This window comes from Monodelphis domestica, chromosome 2 (assembly GCF_027887165.1).
Source record: "Monodelphis domestica isolate mMonDom1 chromosome 2, mMonDom1.pri, whole genome shotgun sequence".
Taxonomy (NCBI): Eukaryota; Metazoa; Chordata; class Mammalia; order Didelphimorphia; family Didelphidae; genus Monodelphis; species Monodelphis domestica.
Genome location: NC_077228.1, coordinates 25,042,992 through 25,063,938, shown reverse-complemented (window position 1 = coordinate 25,063,938; position 20,947 = coordinate 25,042,992). Strand labels below are relative to the sequence as shown.

Genomic DNA, 20,947 nt, shown 5'->3' with positions numbered 1-20,947 from the left:
CTGTGTTTTGGAATTTTGGTAAAGTGAGACTGTATCACAGCTGCCACTTAAAAGAACTGTTTGCATTTTTCATACAAAATTTCAAATGCAACGAAAAGCCTAAGCATTCCAACACGAGGCCGCTGTCCTTTTTTATGCTCCAGCAGTGAAAGGTTTCATGTAAACAGGAGACAAGAAATCTGAGAAAGAATCATTCCACGTGTTTATTCACAAGCCTTGACTACCTTTGTTCTTATTATCTACCAAGGTCTTTATTACCTCTCAAAATAGCTTCCACATTCCAGCTTTAAGCATTTTGGTCAAAGGAACATTTTATCTAACAAAAGGTTAATAATCAACGTATTGCAAAAATGTGTAACAGGTTTACTATCCAACACCTCTAAGACTATTAGGGGATATTTGCGGGAGCCAAGATTTTCTCACCACATTTGGTTTTCAGAATCCCACTTATTTCAGAGCAACATCTATAAGCAGACATATGCAAGCTACAGCAAACTGAGAATGGTGCTCCCAATTTTGAATTAAATTGAATAAACTTTAAATATAGTCGAACTATTATTACTGAATATTATTAAAAAGAATTGACCGGTAAACTTGATTTTTCCCACCTCAAGAAGTTTACAAAGCCATACTTCTTTACTCAACAGGGGAAAAAAAAGCCAACCAACCTCAAGACTTTGCAGATTGCAGAGGTCTTTGTTTACATACATGGCCTAGGGTGGTCTTCTCTGGAAGTATAGCTGTTGAAAGCGGGAGTTAGACCAAGTGGTATTTTGGAGTACAAAGATTTTTTCTGCTTTTTCTTTAAGTCCCAAGTCACTCTCTCATTCCATTCAGACTTCCCACTTTGATCCAATTGTAACAGTTCTCTGGGGGAGCCATCAACAACATCATGAAGAAAAGGGGGGAAAAGCAAAGTAAGAACCGAGTTATCTACTTTTTCCTGGAAAATGCTTAATACAAATTGAGAGTCGACCCAAAAGCCTGTGGAGCAATACCATCAATTCACACACCCCACCTGCCTCCCATCACCTTCCTGGAGCCCACCATATACTGAGGAATCCATCCCGGAATGGGGGGAGGAGTCAGGTCTCCTCAGCCAACCCACAATTCCCATTAGGCTGGGCACCATGGGCCCCTCTCCTTTGGTCCCCAAAGCTTCCCGCTAATCTTCCTATTAACAGTGCTTGGCAAGGGGAAGCCAAATTCCTCCTAAAACATGCTGCTCTCCCAAGTTTCCAGCTATCTACCAAGTTACAACAGCACGCTGGCCGGCCTGTCTTTCTCTGCAAGAAAAGCAATGAATCGTTACCAATAAAAGAAACAGAACGTGTTTAAGTTAGCCAAGTATTAGCCCTACAGAAATTCAACGATGCTTTCTCCCAGAGGCGCTAGCGGCGGGAGCGCAGCCGCTGCTGCTCCAGCCTCCAGCGCAGGGACTCCGGCATCTGTGGGGGCGGGGGCCGTGGCAGCCGATACATGACCTTGAATACGTTGTAGAAGAACCACTGGAACGCTGAAAGCGTGCCGATCATGAGGATGCGCGTTGAGAGCCCATTCCACACGCTGGTGGGCCCGAGCTGCTGCAGAATGTCGAACATATTTTTCTTGTAGTTCTCCTTGCTGAGTATGGTCATGGCAGTGTCAGCTGGGTGTGAGACAATGGCACCTAGGATGCCAGAAACGTAGCCTGCCACAAAGGTGACGGCCAGCTGCTGGGGCAGGCTGCACTGGCACTGGGGCTTGGCCACGGCATACTTGTAGAGCATCTCCAAGGTGCGCTCGTAGCACGCGAACTTGACTACGGTGTAGGGCATCTGGCGCATCCAGAGCGGGCCCAGGCCCCGGTAGAAGGCCATCGGACCCTCCTGAGACCACACCTTGGGCATCGCCTGGCGCAGCATGCCGGGGAAGTTCGGCTGCGTCTGCATGCGCATCTTCACGATATCCATGGGCAGGAGCACTAAGCTGGCGAAAAATCCAGCGCCAGTCGCGGCTAGCATGTACACAGCGGTGCGCCACACATAGAATCCCTCCTCGCTTAGACGGCGGGACAAGCGGTGTTTAAACATTTCATACAGGCTGAATTTGACAAAACCCTGCATGGAGAAGCCCAGCAGTGTGGGTGCCCAGCCACGCGTCATCCCACGCATGCCTTCCTGGAGAGACACCAGGCTGAAGCCAGATACCAGCCCCGGGTATTTGGTCGGCGCCACCTGCAGGCGGCATTTGATCAGGTCCAGCGGCAAGACCATAGTATGTGAGAGACCGGTGCTCATCCCACCGCTCAAGCCGCACAGTGCCAGGTACTTGGCCGAGCCGTACTCGGGACTATCCCGATCCCCCCTTGGCCGCCGGCTCCTCTGCCATGTCAGGAATGGCGATGACGACACCGCAGTCCACGGACCTCGGGGGGTCGATGACGGTGACATGGCTGCGGGATGTCCAGAGACCGTTGGCCGGTGGTGAGAGGGCTGGGCAGTCTCAGACCTCGAAGGAGTGCGGCTGAGCAGAGCGAGATACGGGTGGGAAATGAGCCGGGCTCCTCCTGGAAGTCCCACCCTGCCTCGCCAATCATGTCTATCCTCTGCCCACAAGACCCACCTATCTTAGTTTTCGACCAATGGTTGTCAGGTTTAGTTTCCCGCTTCCCTCTCTCTTAACCAATCGCCACCCTCACATGGGGCTTCACCATAGCCAATCACCATCCCTTACACGTTCTCCTTCTTAACCAATCACCATCTAAACTTCAATCCCCTGCCTTAACCAATCATCATCTGCACTCCCTTAGCCAATAAGTAGTCCTGTTGCCTGTCTTCTATTTTACACCATCCTTCTGGACAGCCAAAAAATATGCTCTCCACATAAAGCCCTGACTGGCACCTCCGTAGCCAATCATATTCCACACTTCCCCTCAAGCCTGCCCATGTTTTCTAACCTCACCTTCTCCAGTTCTTTGAGCCAATGACCATCATCCTCAATCTCTCTCCTTCATGGAGTGATATTTTCCTTAGCCAATGACCATCCTCACATTGTGCCCCACTCCATTTCTAGTGGGGGGGCAAGACTCTTGGAGCTGTCTCCCCTCCCCCAACCTCCTTAGCTGATCCTATCTATTGGCCCTGCTCAAGTCCAGCCCATCCCCTCAATGGTAAGACTCCAGCAATCATGGGGGAAGGGGAGAGACTATTGCATTAGGTGTGGACCTCCCAGACCATCATCGAGTTCACTGCCCTCATTTTACAAATGGGGACCCTGAGGATGGGGAAGGGAAGCAACTTAAATTTGCTCTAGAGCTGAAAGGCTGTCTTTTTACAGATGGGGAAACTGAGGTCAGATGGTGACATCATTTGCCCAGGGTCATGCCTTTCTATATTATATTGGAATATTGATTAGTAATGTTTGGAGTGGAATCTCGGGGTCTGCACCCCAAAGTTACTCTAATGAGTAGACAAGAAATTGGATAAGCTGCTGGCAGAGAAAAATGCAGCCTTTATAAGGAAGGGGAGAGGATGGGGGTACAGCTCTGGGTGTTCAACTCAATAGCAATGTCCAAAGATATACAAATAAAGTCAGATTTTGTAACACAATGCGAGATTCTCTTCAGAGGCCCACCACCTATGTGTAGCACAATGTCTGTGTGTGCTGTATTTTCTTGATCTTGCCCTGCCCACCTTAGGTTTCCCAGCTTTCTGAAACTCATGGGAGCATTCCTCCTCAGACTTTTAGACATGGCCAAAGCCTTTTGGACTGAAACATTTGGGACAGGGAGTCAAGATTGTAGCAGTTAAGTTTTAGGACTTTTCCCATGGGAGTTTTCCATCACTATTCAGTTGTTAACCTCTTAAGCTTTTGAATACTGACTATTAGAGCTATTTGGAATCCATAATAAGAAAAAGGGGAGAAAGGGGGATTTGGGCCACATTAAAAAAGAGTGAATGAAAAGTGTATATTTATGTTTCTATATATGTATAAAGCTGCTTGGGGAGGGGGATTTCATTGCTCTTCATAAGGAGAGATTGGTATCCCCCTCTGAAGAACACCTAACTTTCACTAATTTTCTATAGGAAGTTGCCAGTCTATGATTACGAATACTAACTAATATATACTGTGATTTTAATCCACATAATCCTACCAATTTTCACTTCAAAGTTGCCTTATTCCCCCTCTTCATCAAAGGGGTAAAGCACAAAATAGATTCAGCTCCCCCTTTGTCCAAGCTACCACTTTCAAGTTAGAATTTCTGCTTTCTCAAAATCATCATTTTGGGAAGCTCCTGGTTGCAATGTGGTTTTTGAACCACAACATGCATATTCTCTACAGTTCTCTGAATCAGAATAATAAAACAGGGAATCAAATAAGGAATAAGTAAAAGAACACCAACAATAACAATTGTGGATGGAGCTATGTCCTCTTTGTGCGGAGAGGTGGCTGGCGGCAGCATGCTGAGCGTCTTGGCATCTTGGCACGGCGGAAGCTATTGTCCGGGTTTGGTGGTGAGAGTCTTTGATACACTACTGGGGGAAGCTTAGTAACCTAGTTCAAGTGAGGTATCTTCTCCGAGCTCTCTCGGAATTTAGGCTGATTCCTTTCTCCTTTACCTTCCAAAACACTATCCTCTTAGGAAGCCTCTAATCTCCTGAAAAGAGCCCTGGCACAGGCTAGGCCAGAGAAATCCTATATCCTTTCCCTCTCTCTTCTTCTTAATTCTTTCCCTCTATATTAATTAGACCACCATAAAATTTCCAAACTGACTTGGGTATTTTATTTGGGAACTTCTTTGGCGACCAATTAGATTTAGATTAAGTCACAACCCTAAAATTTACACTTCCTGTTGAACATTGAGTTCTGGCACTCATTCCACAGGGCAGTATTAGCCCCTGGGTTTCACTTCAGTTCATCTGAGACAGCACTCAACTCTCTAAGTGCCCTTGTGACAGATCCATCTGGGGATGTATTATTAGGTATATAGGTACAGCAAGATCCTCTTATCACAACACAAACTCCCCCTTTCTGTGCCAGGGACATGACCAAAGCAACTCTGTTTTCCCATGTCATCTAACTGCTTGTATCCAGTTGCTGAGCTAAACCTATAATTGTATTCTTAGTATAATTTATAAATCTCTGTTGGTTGTAGTAAATGTAATTAATTCAGTTCATATTCTCATTTATTTATTCCACATCAGCAGCTATCTCATTTCCAGCCTTGAATTTATCAGGGCCTCCCCTGGGTACCCCAATAATATCCAAGTACACTGAAGGATCAATCAAGCCCTGAGGGGCATCTCATTTCTGCCTTTTCTTACCTTCTTCCTGGGTATGATTCAGATATACTGTAGCAAAGGGAATGGCCAATTTCACTAGAGCATGAGTACCAATCCAATTTACCAAGACCTTCCTCAGCATGGGTTCTCCACAGCACCACCAGAGATCTGCCCTTGGTACACTCAGGTTAGCAAAATCAGGCTTATCAGTCAAATTCCATATATGTGAACACCCCAGCTGTCGGGGACCAGAGACACATCCTTCGAGTCATGAGATACATGCTGTATGTTCCCAGTGACCCACCTCTCTGAAAATATTCTCTTAGTTCCCAAAGTCACAGGAGGGTATAGGAATAACAGTGTGCTGAAATGCTCTAAGGTCCGCTCCCTAAAGAAATTAGCCATACACTAGAATTTGGTCTCACATTTATCTAGCCCATTGGAAATGGAGCAATGTGAGCTCTAGGCTATCCACTTGTGCAGATGTAACAATCTGATTTCCCCAAGTTGCTAGTAGTATATCTGACCCTTTCCCACCAGGCATTAGTGTCACTATATCCTGTTTCTATCTCAATGACTCATTTCAAATTCTCAGCAGTTGATACCCAGAGATTTCCCGGAAAAGCAGTAGGCCAAATATTCTCTAATTCTGTCATTTTGCTGCTTAGGCTTCCTCACGTTACTGAGGTAATCGGAAATTTACCAAAATAGTCATATCCATATCTTGCAATTCCAAATTCATACCAGCCTGCCCATTCTTCTCTAAAGTTTGTAACAGAAAGAACAAGATCAAATCATAAATATTAATGGGCTGGTAGAGTATAAAAGCATTTTTCCATTCTGTGTCTGTGGGGCAAGCTGTCCAACCTTGTGGCTCAGTTGACCACCACATTCTAGATCACTGGGCACATCTTCCATGTTTAACTCTGCAGAGCAAAGATATTTAGGGAAGTTCCAGGGAGAACCCAGATTTTTCAGAACCTTACGTTGTGGTTTATCTAAAAGGAGGCATAAATGTCTTTATTCACCTCTCCTGGGTCTGTCTGTGGCTCTCCTTTGTTTTGGTTCTTCACAATGGCACCTTGATGGAACAATATCAATTCCCTGTCTGACCCCCATCATCAAAATCTGATGAGTAGGACTTCCGGGTAAGCATGGAGGCAGTCTAGACACAGGACACTTCCTCTCCCCAGCACCCATTGACATAGACTACCTCAAAAGACCATAAAACCCATTTTCAGAAGAACAGAGGAACTCTACAGTAGGGCACAACACTGAAGGTACATGGGATTTGGGCATTTCCATACTATTTCAGCCTCTTGGCTGAAAAAGCTCCCACCCAAATGTGAGCTGATCTACCCTCCCCCACCCCACCTACAGAACCAGAGTCACAGACAGCACATTCCAGAATCAGCAAGTGAGCGAGGGGCACCTCTAGGTCCTTGGAAACTAACTAAGGCCACCAAAGACTTACCCCTGAGAACAGCTACACCTGAAACCCCCGGCGGGCGGGGGAGCGCAGACCGTGGGCGCCCCTGGGAAGGCAGTGCAAAGAAGAGCTGCAAACAGCTGTGGAGATTCGAAAGCTTGCCTCAGGCAAAATCCTTGCTCCTTAACTCCACACACAGAGAACCTGCCCAGCTCACTCATATTTCTGACTGAAAAAGGGAAGGAAAAACCTCCACAGTGATGGCAAATAGTGCACAGGACCAACAAACACCCTCCAAGAAAAAAAATAAAAAGGCAGTGACCCTCGAAAATGTTTATGGAGGAAAAACCCAGGCTACAGAGGAAATACAGGAGGAAATTCAAACAAAGACAAAACCTTCTAAAAAATGGAAATTTCCCATAAGCTCTGGAAGAATTTAAAGTGGAGGTTATCAAAAAGATGGAAGCCTTCTGGCAAGAGAAGTGGGAAATAGTTCAAAGAGAAAAAAACAATCTAAAGGACAAGAACTCCCAATTGGAGAAACAGCTAGAAGCCACAAAAAGCAGGCAATAAAAAGAATGATCAGTAAGGGTACATGGAGAGCCAAATCAAAAATTAATTGGAAATTAAATATGATTCTCCAAAATTGGTTAGTTAGAGAACAAATCATAGAAACAATTAAGAATTTCATTGAAGAAAATGACAATGATGAGACATCCTTTCAGACTCTATGGGATGCAGCCAAAGCAGTACTCAGGGGAAAATTTATATCCTTGAGTTCATATATTAACAAACTAGGGAGGGCAGAGGTCAATGAATTGGACATGTGAGTCAAAAACTTGAAAGCAAACAAATTAAAAACCCCCAGAAGAAAACCAAATTAGAAATCCTAAAAATTAAGGGAAAAATTAATAAAATTGAAAGCGATTGAACTATTGAACTAATAAATAAGACTAGAAGCTGGTATTTTGAAAAAACAAACATAATAGACAAAGTACTGGTCAATCTAATAAAAAAAGGAAAGAAGAAAATCAAATTAACAGTATCATAGATTAAAAGGGAGAACTCACCTCCAATGAAGAGGAAATTAAGGCAATCATTAAAAACTATTTTGTCCAATTATATGGCAAAAAAATATGCCAATCTAGGTGATATGGATGAATATTTACAAAAATATAAATTGCCTAGATTAACAGAAGAAGAAATAGAATTCTTAAATAATCCCATATCAGAAAAAGAAATTGAACAGGCCATCAATGAACTCCCTAAGAAAAAAATCCCCAGGGCCTGATGGATTCACAAGTGAATTCTATCAAACATTCAAAGAATAGCTAATCCCAGTACTATACAAACTATTTGATATAATAAGCAAAGAGGGGGTACTGCCAAATTCCTTTTATGACACAAATATGGTACGGATTCCAAAGCCAAGCAGGTCAAAACTGGAGGAAAAAAACTATAGACCAATCTCCTTAATGAACATAGATAAAAAAATCTTAAATAGAATACTAGCAAAAAGACTTCAGCAAGTGATCAGGAGAGTTATTCACTATGATCAGGTGGGATTTATACCAGGAATACAAGGATGGCTCAATATTAGGAAAAGACCATCCACATAATTGACCATATCAACAAGCAAACCAACAACAATCACATGATTATCTCAATAGACGCAGAAAAAGCTTTTGAGAAAATACAACACACATTCCTGTTGAAAACACTAGAAAGTATAGCAATAGAAGGGTCTTTCCTAAAAATAATAAACAATGTTTATCTAAAACCATCAGCCAACATCATCTGCAATGGGGACAAACTAGAAGCTTTCCCAATAAGATCAGGAGTGAAACAAGGATGCCCATTATCACCTCTATTATTTAAACATTGTACTAGAAACACTAGCAGTAGCAATTAGAGAATAAAAAGAAATTGAAGGTATTAAAATTGGCAATGAAGAGACCAAGCTATCACTCTTTACAGATGATATGATGGTCTACTTAAAGAATCCTAGAGAATCAACTAAAAAGCTAGTGAAAATAATCAACAACTTTAGCAAAGTTTCAGGATACAAAATAAACCCACATAAGTCATCAGCATGTCTATATATCTCCAACTCATCTCAGCAGCAAGAATTAGAAAGAGAAATTCCATTCAAAATCACCTTAGACAATATAAAATACTTAGGAATCTACCTGTTGAGACAAACACAGGAACTATATGAACACAACTACAAAACACTTTCCACACAACTAAAACTAGATCTGAGCAATTGGAAAAACATCAACTGCTCATGGGTAGGATGAACTAACATAATAAAAATGACCATCCTACCCAAACTTATCTATTTATTTAGTGCCATACCCATTGAACTTCCAAAAAACATTTTTACTGAATTAGAAAAAACCATAACAAAGTTCATTTGGAAGAACAAAAGATCAAGGATATTCAGGGAAATAATGAAAAAAAATAATAAAGGAAGGGGGCCTTGCAGTCCCAGATCTCAGACTATATTATAAAGCAGTGGTCATTAATACAATTTGGTACTAGCTAAGAGACAGAAAGGAGGATCAGTGGAATAGACTTGGGGTAAGTGACCTCAGCAAGACAGTCTATGACAAGCCCAAAGATCCCAGCTTTTGGAACAAAAATCCACTATTTGACAAAAACTGCTGGGAAAACTGGAAGACAGTGTGGGAGAGATTAGGCTTGGATCAACATCTCACACCCTACACCAAGATAAACTCAGAATGGGTGAAAGACTTGAACATAAAGAAGGAAACTATAAGTAAATTAGGTGAACACAGAATAGTATACATGTCAGACCTTTGGGAAGGGAAAGATTTTAAAACCAAGCAAGACTTAGAAAGAGTCACAAAATATAAAATAAATAATTTTGACTGCATCAAATTAAAGTTTTTGTACAAACAAAACCAATGCAACCAAAATCAGAAGGGAAATAACAAACTGGGAAACAATTATCATAACAAAAACCTCTGACAAAGGTCTAATCACTCAAATTTACAAAGAGCTAAATCAATTGTACAAAAATTCAAGCCATTCTCCAATTGATAAATGGGCAAGGGCCATGAATAGGCAATTTTCAGTCAAAGAAATCAAAACCATTAATAAGCATATGAAAAATGCTCTAAATCTCCTATAATCAGAGAGATGCAAATCAAAACAACTCTGAGGTATCACCTCACACCTAGCAGATTGGCTAACATGACAGCAAAGGAAAGTAATAAATGCTGGAGGGGATGTGGCAAAGTTGGGACACTAATGCATTACTGGTGGAGTTGTGAATTGATACAACCATTCTGGAGGGCAATCTGGAACTATGCCCAAAGGGCGATAAAAGACTGTCTGCCCTTTGATCCAGCCATAGCACTGCGGGTTTGTACCCCAAAGAGATCTTATGGAAAAAGGCTTGTATAAGAATATTCATAGCAGCGCTCTTTGTGGTGGCAAAAAAATGGAAAATGAGAGGATGTCCTTCAATTGGGGAATGTCTGAACACATTTTGGTATCTGTTGGTGATGGAATACTATTGTGCTCAAAGGAATAATAAAGTGGAGGAATTCAATGGAGACTGGAAGGACCTCCAGGAAGTGATGCAGAGCGAAAGGAGCAGAACCAGAATATTGTACACAGAGACGGATACATTGTGGTTCAATCAAACATAATGGACTTCTCCATTAGTGGCAATGCAGTGATCCTGAACAACCCAGAGGGATATATGAGGAACAACACTATCCACATTCAGAGGAAAAACTGTGGGAGTAGAAACACAGAAAAACAATCACTTGATTACATGGGTCAAAGGGATATGGTTGGGGATGTAGACTCTAAATGAACATCCTAGTGCAAACAACAACATGGAAATGGGTTCTGATCAAGGACACAAGTAATAACTAGTAGAATTGCATGCCGGCTATGGGAGGGGGAGGGGGAGGGAGGGAGGAATATAAAATGATGTTTGTAACCTGGGAATAATGTTTGAAATTGACCAAATAAAAAATGTTAAGGAAAAAAAAGCCAAACAAACAAATAAATAAATAAATCTGATGAGTAGGGAACAGATCAAATGTCCATTGTAGACAATGTGTGGTGTGGAATTGGGGGGGGGTGGAGCTTGTACCCCTAGAAATTACTCTAATGAGCAGGCAGGAGACTTGATAAGATATTGGAGATTGTGGCTTATTTGGAGAAAACAGCAGGGAAGTGGGGGGAAATGGGGAGAGGTCAGGGAGCATTGTTTGAGTGTTCTCTTAGTAACAGTGTCCAATAGGTGTACACATGAATTCAGCATATAGGAAATTAATACAGTGGTGCCTTAAGTTACCCAACACCTGTGTGTGACATAATGTCTGAATATATTATATTCTTTTTATCTTGTCTTATTCTCCTAGAGTTTCCTATCTCTCTTTGAATCATGGCAGTATTTCTCAAATTAACACTTTCTTAGTTTTTGTTTATTTATTTATTTATTCATGGATTCATTTATTTATGTTTGTTTGTTTGTTTATGGTTTAGTTCTTTTTCAGGTATGTGCAAGGCCAGAGCCACAGTCTTTATCTTCTAGGCTCCATGGCCTCCTCACGGGACTCTCTGTACTGTAATTTTCCAAGGGATCTCATTTTCTTAACCCTTGAAATGATGATTGCAAGTGAACTGAGAATGAATAATAAAGGGAAGGAAAGGTGTTTGGCCACTTTTAAAGAGTACTACTAACCAGAAGGGGCTTTGAAGGGGGAAGGGTCTATTCACTTCAGGGAAAGGATGTCTCTACTGCTTGTGATGTAGAGAGAGGCTTCTTTTTTCTCTCCTCTGAAGGGCTCAGCTGAGCTCATCTATACAAGAGATTTACAAGAATAATGGATCAGAAATGATCACCACTACTATTAATCCTAATGCTAACCATAATTGTGAATTTCTAAAAATTCTAAAAATTTAGATTCTAAATTTTTAGATATCTAAATAAAAATTTAGATATCTAAATTCTGAATTTAGATATCTAAATTAGATAAAAATCTAAGTCTAGATTCTAAAAATCACTACTGATTTTTACTCCACATAAGTGAAAAAGGGCCTTGGCCTCCAACCCCCTGCATGGTTCACAAAAACCCCAAATTACAACCAGTAAGTCAATGTCCTTGACAGCCTCCCCAGCTGGCATTCTCTTAAAGCAACAGTTCCCTTAAGTTCCCAGAGGTGCTGCAGCCTCTCTCACAGTTAGTTTCAAAAGTTTGGCTGCTGAAGCCTCAGCTGTCCATGTAGTGGGGTGGGGGATCCACTGGTCCTTTAACTCTGCATTTTGAATGGCTGTATTAGTCCTCAATAGCACCTGAGATGGACCTTCCCAAAGTAGAGTTAGCATTTTTTCTTCCCAGGAATGGAGAAGACTTCAAGTTTATCTAAAAATGAATGTTCTTCTCCTTTAACTTCTTCATCAGTAAATGCCAATTCTGTATCTCTTTATATTTTATTTATATTTGTCTTACCGGTGTTCCAAAGGCTTTCCCTTACTCTATCATAAATCAAATTAAAAATAGTTTATCCCTACCTATTGCAATGCATTCACTTCTCTCTGAGATCACTCAGGGCTCTGTAGCTTATCCCTCCTTCTTGGTAAGAGGGGGATGAAATAATCAATTGTTTAAACTTCCTTAATCTCTAAATATCCACTGTTCACGTTCAACATATTCCTGTTGATGACTTCACATACCTACTTACATTGTTCATACAATGCCGGGAGCCATCAAAGACCACACTGTTTGACATGGTCACACATGGAAACTGGGGACTGCAAAACAGCCCCCAGGAAAGATGATATACCCATTCAACTCCCCTGAGTGACTTTCCTTATTAACATCCTCTTATTATTGGAATTGCTATGATTATTATTCTTACTTAGCCCCAGGAAAAATAGATGAGAGCAACATGCTTACAGGGTTAACATACATATGTCCCACTTTAATCCCCCCAAATTTTTACCCCAAAGATTACATTCATAGAATTAAAACCTAAAGATTATTACCCACTACCCCTCCCTTCCTCTCTCAGCAGCGTTACATTCTGATTCTCCAAACCCATTGCAGGCTAAGCACGACAGGCACATCAATCACTCTTCTAAGCACAACCTGCTGACACACTTCACTGAATTCGTTGTGTACAACGAATCAAGGCAACATCACTAAGTGCCTGAGTGAAAAAAAGAAAAATGCAACTTAGAAATCAGAAAGATACCTGATTCTGGGTTATATTGAATTTGTCCTTTAACCCTGTCCCTAGCTGTGAAATGTTTTGTTACCTATCTCCTAAGTAATTTTGATTGATTATGAAAGCTAATTCTCTTAGCTGGTCATCCCACAGGTCAGGGGGAACTAACCTCCTGATTACCTTGCCTAAGTCATTTATCTCTATCACGTATTTTCTCTGTTGTAGCAACATGGTAAATGATCACAGAATGTTGATTAAGCAATTTGTTAAGGTGTGACATATCCAATTATCTGTGGAAGATCAAGTATGTTGAAAAATGAGACTATGTGCCAGAAAAGCATGTACCCACCAAACTATATAATAAACATGAACACTGTGCCAGACGGAACAGCTTTGTGACACCTGAGTATCAGGGTCTGAGCATTCAGTTGTCTCCCATCTCCTCATTATTCATCTAAGTCACCCCACCTAGGCAGAAAACGACCCTCAGCTTTGAGAGACCGCTGGACTGGCTTCCAAATATATCACATGTCTGTCTTCTGGCTCTCATAATGAAGCCCCATATTCTTTTTTTTTTTTTTAATTTTAATATTATTTTATTTGGTCGTTTTCATACATTATTCACTGGAAACAAAGATCGTTTTCTTTTCCTCCCCTCCCCTCCCCCCCCCCTGCCTTTCCCTCTCCCATAGCCGACGCATGATTCCACTGGTTATCACATGTGTTTTTGACTCGAACCCATTTCCCTGTTGTTGGAGTTTGCATTATAGTGTTCATTTAGAGTCTCTCCTCAGTCTTATCTCCTCCAACCCTGTAGTCAAGCAGTTGCTTTTCAGCGGTGTTTTTACTCCCACAGTTTATCCTCTGCTTGTGGGTAGTATTTTTTTTTTAGATCCCTGCAGATTGTACAGGGATTGCATTGATACTAATGGAGAAGTCCATCACCTTCGATTGTACCACAATGTATCAGTCTCTGTGTACAATGTTTTCCTGGTTCTGCTCCTCTCGCTCTGCATTACTTCCTGGAGGTTGTTCCAGTCTCCATGGAACTTCTCCACTTTATTATTCCTTTTAGCACAATAGTATTCCATCACCAACATATACCACAATTTGTTCAGCCATTCCCCAATTGAGGGGCATCCCCTCATTTTCCAATTTTTGGCCACCACAAAGAGCGCAGCTATGAATATTTTTGTACAAGTCTTTTTGTCCATTATCTCTTTGGGGTACAAGCCCAGCAGTGCTATGGCTGGATCAAAGGGCAGACAGTCTTTTATCGCCCTTTGGACATAGTTCCAAATTGCCCTCCAGAATGGTTGGATCAATTCACAACTCCACCAGCAATGAATTAATGTCCCCACTTTGCCACATCCCCTCCAGCATTCATTACTTTACATAGCTGTCATGTTAGCCAATCTGCTAGGTGTGAGATGATACCTCAGAGTTGTTTTGATTTGCATCTCTCTGATTATAAGAGATGTAGAGCACTTTTTCATGTGCTTATTAATAGTTTTGATTTCTTTGGCTGAGAATTGCCTGTTCATGTCCCTTGCCCATTTGTCAATTGGAGAATGGCTTGATTTTTTGTACAATTGATTTAGTTCTTTATAAATTTTAGTAATTAAACCCTTGTCAGAGGTTTTTATGAAGATTGTTTCCCAATTTGTTGCTACCCTTCTGATTTTGGTTACATTAGTTTTGTTTGTACAAAAACTTTTTAATTTGATGTAATCCAGATTATTTATTTTGCATTTTGTAATTCTTTCTAATTCTTGCTTGGTTTTGAAGTATTTCCCTTCCCAAAGGTCTGACATGTATACTATTCTGTGTTCGCCTAATTTTCTTATAGTTTCCTTCTTTATGTTCAAGTCATTCATCCATTTTGAATTTATCTTGGTGTAGGGTGTGAGGTGTTGATCTAAGCCTAATCTTTCCCACACTGTCCTCCAATTTTCCCAACAGTTTTTATGAAATAGTGGATTTTTGTCCCAAAAGCTGGGATCTTTGGGTTTGTCATATACTGTCTTGCTGAGGTTGCTTGCCCCCAGTCTATTCCACTGATCCTCCTTTCTGTCTCTTAGCCAGTACCAAATTGTTTTGATGACCGCTGCTTTATAATATAGTCTGAGATCTGGGACTGCAAGACCCCCTTCCTTTGTATTTTTTTTCATTAATTCCCTGGGTATCCTTGATCTTTTGTTCTTCCAAATGAACTTTGTTATGTTTTTTTCTAAATCAGTAAAAAAAATTTTTGGAAGTTCCATGGGTATGGCACTAAATAGATAGATGAGTTTGGGTAGGATGGTCATTTTTATTATATTGGCTCGTCCTACCCATGAGCAGTTAATGTTCTTCCAATTGTTCAAGTCTAGTTTTAGTTGTGTGGAAAGTGTTTTGTAGTTGTGTTCATATAGATCCTGTGTTTGTCTCGGGAGATAGATTCCTAAGTATTTTATTTTGTCTTGGGTAATTTTGAATGGGATTTCTCTTTCTAGTTCTTGCTGCTGAGCTGTGTTGGAATTATATAGAAATGCTGATGACTTATGTGGGTTTATTTTGTATCCTGCAACTTTGCTAAAGTTGTTGATTATTTCAATTAGCTTTTTGGTTGAGTCTCTAGGATTCTTTAAGTAGACCATCATGTCATCTGCAAAGAGTGATAATTTGGTCTCCTCCTTGCCTATTTTGATGCCTTCAATTTCTTTTTCTTCTCTAATTGCTACTGCTAGTGTTTCTAATACAATGTCAAATAATAGAGGTGATAATGGGCATCCTTGTTTCACTCCTGATCTTAATGGGAATGGATTTAGTTTATCCCCATTGCAGATGATATTAGCTGATGGTTTTAGATATATACTGTTTATTATTTTTAGGAATGACCCTTCTATTCCTATGCTTTCTAGTGTTTTTAGTAGGAATGGGTGTTGTATTTTATCAAAGGCTTTTTCTGCATCTATTGAGATAATCATGTGATTCTTGTTGGTTTGCTTGTTGATGTGGTCAATTATGTGGATAGTTTTCCTAATGTTGAACCAGCCCTGCATCCCTGGTATGAATCCTACTTGATCATGGTGGATGACCCTTCTAATCACTTGCTGGAGTCTTTTTGCTAGTATCCTATTTAAGATTTTTGCATCTATATTCATTAGGGAGATTGGCCTATAGTTTTCTTTCTCTGTTTTTGGCCTGCCTGGCTTTGGAATTAGTACCATGCTTGTGTCATAAAAGGAGTTTGGTAGGACTCCCTCTTTGCTTATTATGTCAAATAGTTTGTATAATATTGGGGTTAACTGTTCTCTGAATGTTTGATAGAATTCACTGGTGAATCCATCAGGCCCTGGGGATTTTTTCTTAGGCAGTTCTTTGATGGCTTGATGGATTTCAATTTCTGATATGGGATTATTTAAGAAAACTATTTCTTCTTCTGTTAGTCTAGGCAATTTATATTTTTGTAAATATTCATCCATATCACCTAGGTTGGTATATTTATTGCCATATAGTTGGGCAAAGTAGTTTTTAATGATTGCCTTAATTTCCTCTTCATTTGAGGTGAGATCCCCCTTTTCATCCTTGATGCTATTAATTTGCCTTTCTTCTTTCCTTTTTTTAATTAAATTAACCAGTACTTTGTCTATTTTGTCTGTTTTTTCAAAGTACCAGCTTCTAGTCTTGTTTATTAGCTCAATAGTTCTGTCACTTTCTATTTTATTAATTTCTCCCTTAATTTTTAGGATCTCTAGTATGGTTTTCTTCTGGGGGTTTTTAATTTGTTCATTCTCAAGTTTTTTTATTTGCATTTCCAATTCCTTGGTCTCTGTCCTCCCTAATTTGTTAATATATGCACTCAGGGATATGAATTTTCCTCTAAGTACTGCCTTGGCTGCATCCCATAAGGTTTGAAAGGATGTTTCGCCGTTGTCATTTTCTTCAACAAAATTGTTAATTGTTTCTATGATTTCTTCTCTAACTATCCGATTTTGGAGTATCATGTTATTTAATTTCCAATTAATTTTTGATTTGGGTCTCCATGTACCCTTGCCGATCAATATTTTAATTGCCTTGTGATCTGAAAAGGCTGCAGTTAATATTTCTGCTTTTCTGCATTTAAGTGCCATGTTTCTATGACCTAGTGTATGATCTATTTTTGTGAATGTGCCATGTGGTGCTGAAAAGAAGGTGTATTCTTTTTTGTCCCTATTTATTTTTCTCCATATGTCTATTAATTCTAATTTTTCTAAGATTTCATTCACCTCTTTTACCTCTTTCTTATTTATTTTTTGATTTGATTTATCTAAATTTGATAGTGGTTGGTTCAAGTCTCCCACTAATATGGTTTTACTGTCTAATTCCTCCTTCAATTCTCCTAGTTTCTCTATTAAAAATTTGGATGCTATACCATTTGGTGCATACATGTTGATTAGTGATATTTCCTCATTGTCTATACTTCCTTTTAGCAGAATATATTTACCTTCCCTGTCCCTTTTGATCAGGTCTATTTGTACTTTGGCTTTGTCAGATATCATGATTGCAACTCCTGCCTTCTTTCTATCGGTTGAGGCCCAAAAGGTCTTACTCCAACCTTTAATTCTAACCTTGTGAGTGTCAACCCGTCTCATATGTGTTTCTTGAAGACAACATATGGTAGGGTTTTGGGTTCTAATCCAATCTGCTATTTGTCTGCGTTTTATGGGTGAGTTCATCCCATTCACGTTCAAAGTTATGATTGTTATTTGTGGATTCGCTGGCATTTTGATGTCTTCCCCTAGTTCTGACCTTTCTTCTTTAGCTTTCTCCTTTTGAACCAGTGATTTACTTTAGGTCAGTCCCCCTAGTCCCCTCCCTTGAGATGCTTCCCTTTCTAGCCCCTCCCTTTTTATGCTCCCTTCCCCTCCCCCCTCTCCTTCCCTCCCTTTTTGTACTCCCTCCCCCCCTCCCCCTCCTTAATTTTCCTTTCTTTCTTGCCCTAATGGATAAGATAGAATTCAGGATCCCACTGGATCTAGATGTTCTTCCCTCTCAGATTTGATTTCACTGAGAGTAAGGTTTAAGTAATTCCACTTCACGCTCTCTTCCTCTCCTTCTCATATGAGAGTTCTTCCCCTCCCCTTCCCATGTGTATCTTTATATGGGAAAGTTTATTCTATTGATTCCCCCCCTATTTCTTGAAGTTAATCTTAGTATTATCACGGTTCCCCCCTCCCTTTTCCTTTTTTTGCCCCAACTTTCCCCAAATCTTCTTAATTCCCCAATCTTTCCCTATGCATGTTTCTTCTAACTACTCTTATGATGATACAATTTATGAGAGTTACACAAAACATTTTCCCCACATATTAATATATATAATTAGATGTAAATGTAGTCCTTATAGAAGAGAGTTTGACTTAAAGAGAAAGATAAGATTTATCTCCTTTTCCCTTTCTTTCATATTTACCTTTTCATGTTTCTCTTGCTTTCTGTGCTTGGATATCGAACTTTCCACAGAGCTCTGGTCTTTTCTTAGCAAATGCTTGGAAATCTTCTATTTTGTTGAATGCCCATACTTTCCCCTGGAAGTATATAGTCAGTTTTGCTGGGTAGTTGATTCTTGGTTGGAGACCCAGCTCTCTTGCCTTTCTAAATATCGTGTTCCATGCTTTGCGGTCTCTTAGTGTATTAGCCGCTAAGTCGTGTGTGATCCTTATGGGAGCCCCCTTATATCTGAAGCTCTTCTTCTTGGCTTCTTGTAGGATTTTCTCCTTTACTTGGAAGCTCTTGAATTTGGCAATTACATTCCTAGGCGTTGTCTTTTGGGGATTTAGTATAGATGGTGTTCTATGAATCCTTTCTATTTCTATTTTGCCCCCTTGCTCCAGAACATGGGGGCAATTTTCTTTTATAATCTCCTCTAGAATAATATCCAATTTGTTGTTTACCTCTGGTTTTTCTGGGAGACCGATGATACGGAGATTTTCTCGTCTTCCTCTGTTCTCCAGGTCCGTGACCTTCTCAGTGAGATATTTTATGTTTTCTTCCAATTCATTAATTATTTGGGTTTGCTTTATTGATTCTTGCTGTTTTATCATCTCACTTTCTTCGAGGTGCTTAATTCTGGTCATTAGGGACTGGATTTGCTTTTCAGCCTTGTCTGCCCTTCTATTGGATGCTTCGAGTTCTTTTTCCAATTGAGCAGTCTTATCTGTCAGACAGCTGATCTCTTTCTCCCATTTTTCTTTCCAGAAGGTTTCCATCTTTTGGATAAGTTCCAGTTTGAGATCTTCCAGAGCTTGTTGATAGTTTCCATTTTGGGAGGCGTGTTCTGAATTTTTTTTTTTATTTCCTCCTCATTCTCCTCTTTTCCTTGGGTACTTCCACCATAAAAGTTTTCAATAGTCACTTTTTTCCCTTTCTTCCTGGAGGCTTGATTTTGGGCCATGTGAGCCATCCCTTTGGTGGTTTTATTTCCCTTTCCTTTTTGGTCTGGGGTCTGGGTTATAAGAGCGGTTTTTCTGTGAATTTAGGTTGCTTCAGACTAGTTCTTCCCAGCCTCCGAGCCCAGGTATTCAGCTCCGCCCAGATAATCAGCGCGCGTTGTTCAGCGCAGCCCGCCCCAAGTCCAGGTCCGCTGGATTCTCCAGTGAAAGCGCCCTGAGACGTTTTTTCCTGGCAGTCCCCAGATCCCAAGGACCCTGGAGTGCCCCCCCAGACAGAGACGCTCCCCACTCACTCGCTGTCCCGGTGAGTGCTCAGGTAGCTCACTCTGGTTTAGTGGGGGAGGTGGGGTGGGGGAAGGGCGGCTCAGTTCACTTTTCTGTGCAAGCTTTTCCTTCTTATTTTAGTGTGGAAATGTTCAAGCCCCACATACCTTTGCCTCTGTGGGGTACTGGGGAGTCCTTCTGTTCCTCCAAAGGTGATTTTATGCTCCTTTGATGTAGTCTATTTCGTTCGGTGCTGGGGAGAGGAAGCGTGCGGCGTCTAGATTGCAGCCATGATTACCCGGAAGTTCGAAGCCCCATATTCTGATTAAAGTCTCCTACATCTTATGTCTTTCATATGCTTATTCCACTTTCTCACCTTCTATGACTTCTATTACACCTAAACAGTGAAATAATTCTTGCCCAAAGTACATACTTTGGCAACAATTCATATATCCCAATCAATTATTAATTCATTAATCATTTAATAATATTTCAAACTCTTTATACAGGTTCCATTCCAAATCTCCAAATTTGCAAACTTAAAACTTCTCCTTCCCCAATGTTCATTACATTTTCAGTTGTTGCTTGCCTTAACAGTACATATACTAAAATAACATTTTCACATTCTCATTTTGTATTTAGATCATAGAGAATTTTCTCCATATTACATCACATCTTCTTCTAATAAGCTGGTACTAAATTCTTACACATTTTACACTCATTTTATTGAACCTTTGTATTCATTAATCAGCCAACACAGCACTCATCAGGAGTTTGCTTCTCATCTGCTTCTTTAAAGCAAAAAACCCTTTCTGCATCAGGCTGGCTATTAATTACATTCAATCAATTCTCAAATTCAGTTGACTCAAATAACAAACATTTTAGGTATGTCCAAACATTCAAATCTCTAACCACTGTTCATTTCAAGTTTCAGTGAGAACTAACAGTTCTCTCATCACTAAATACAGAATCAAACTTATCTGGAAACTTGTACAACTGATAGACAATTTCCAACGCTGAATCACTTTACAGTCATTTCACATAATTCCACAGATACATTTCAGAATCTCTTGTGATTTTCCAAAATCATAGACATCAACAAAAAAATTATCCCTAGGGGGCAGCAGGGTGGCTCAGTGGATTGAGAGCCAGGCCTAGAGACGGGAGGTCCTAAATTCAAATCTGGCCTCAGACACTTCCCAGCTGTGTGACCCTGGGCAAGTCACCTCACCCCCATTGCCTAGCTCTTACTACTCTTCTGCCTTGGAGCCAATACACAGTATTGACTCCAAGAAGCAAGGTAAGGGTTTAAAAAAAAATTATCCCTAAGTAAAAATCCAATCAAATTGTGGGATCAAAATCTT

At 40.5% G+C, this 20,947-nt stretch overlaps 1 protein-coding gene across 4 annotated transcripts in view; it reads right to left on the bottom strand.

Moving 5' to 3' along the window:
• LOC130457048 (phosphate carrier protein, mitochondrial-like) overlaps nt 1-20,947 on the bottom strand; it is a 38,852-nt gene that overhangs the window by 13,341 nt on the left and 4,564 nt on the right. For 2 of the 4 annotated variants that reach the window (XM_056815104.1, XM_056815105.1), the window contains exon 2: nt 1,334-11,540. The exons of the other annotated variants lie outside the window; for them this stretch is intronic. In XM_056815104.1, the coding sequence (XP_056671082.1) occupies nt 1,392-2,432 (1,041 nt within the window). In that variant the 5' untranslated portion in view covers nt 2,433-11,540 and the 3' untranslated portion in view covers nt 1,334-1,391. Of the gene's footprint in view, nt 1-1,333; nt 11,541-20,947 lie in introns of those variants that run through there. 4 annotated transcript variants of the gene reach the window in all.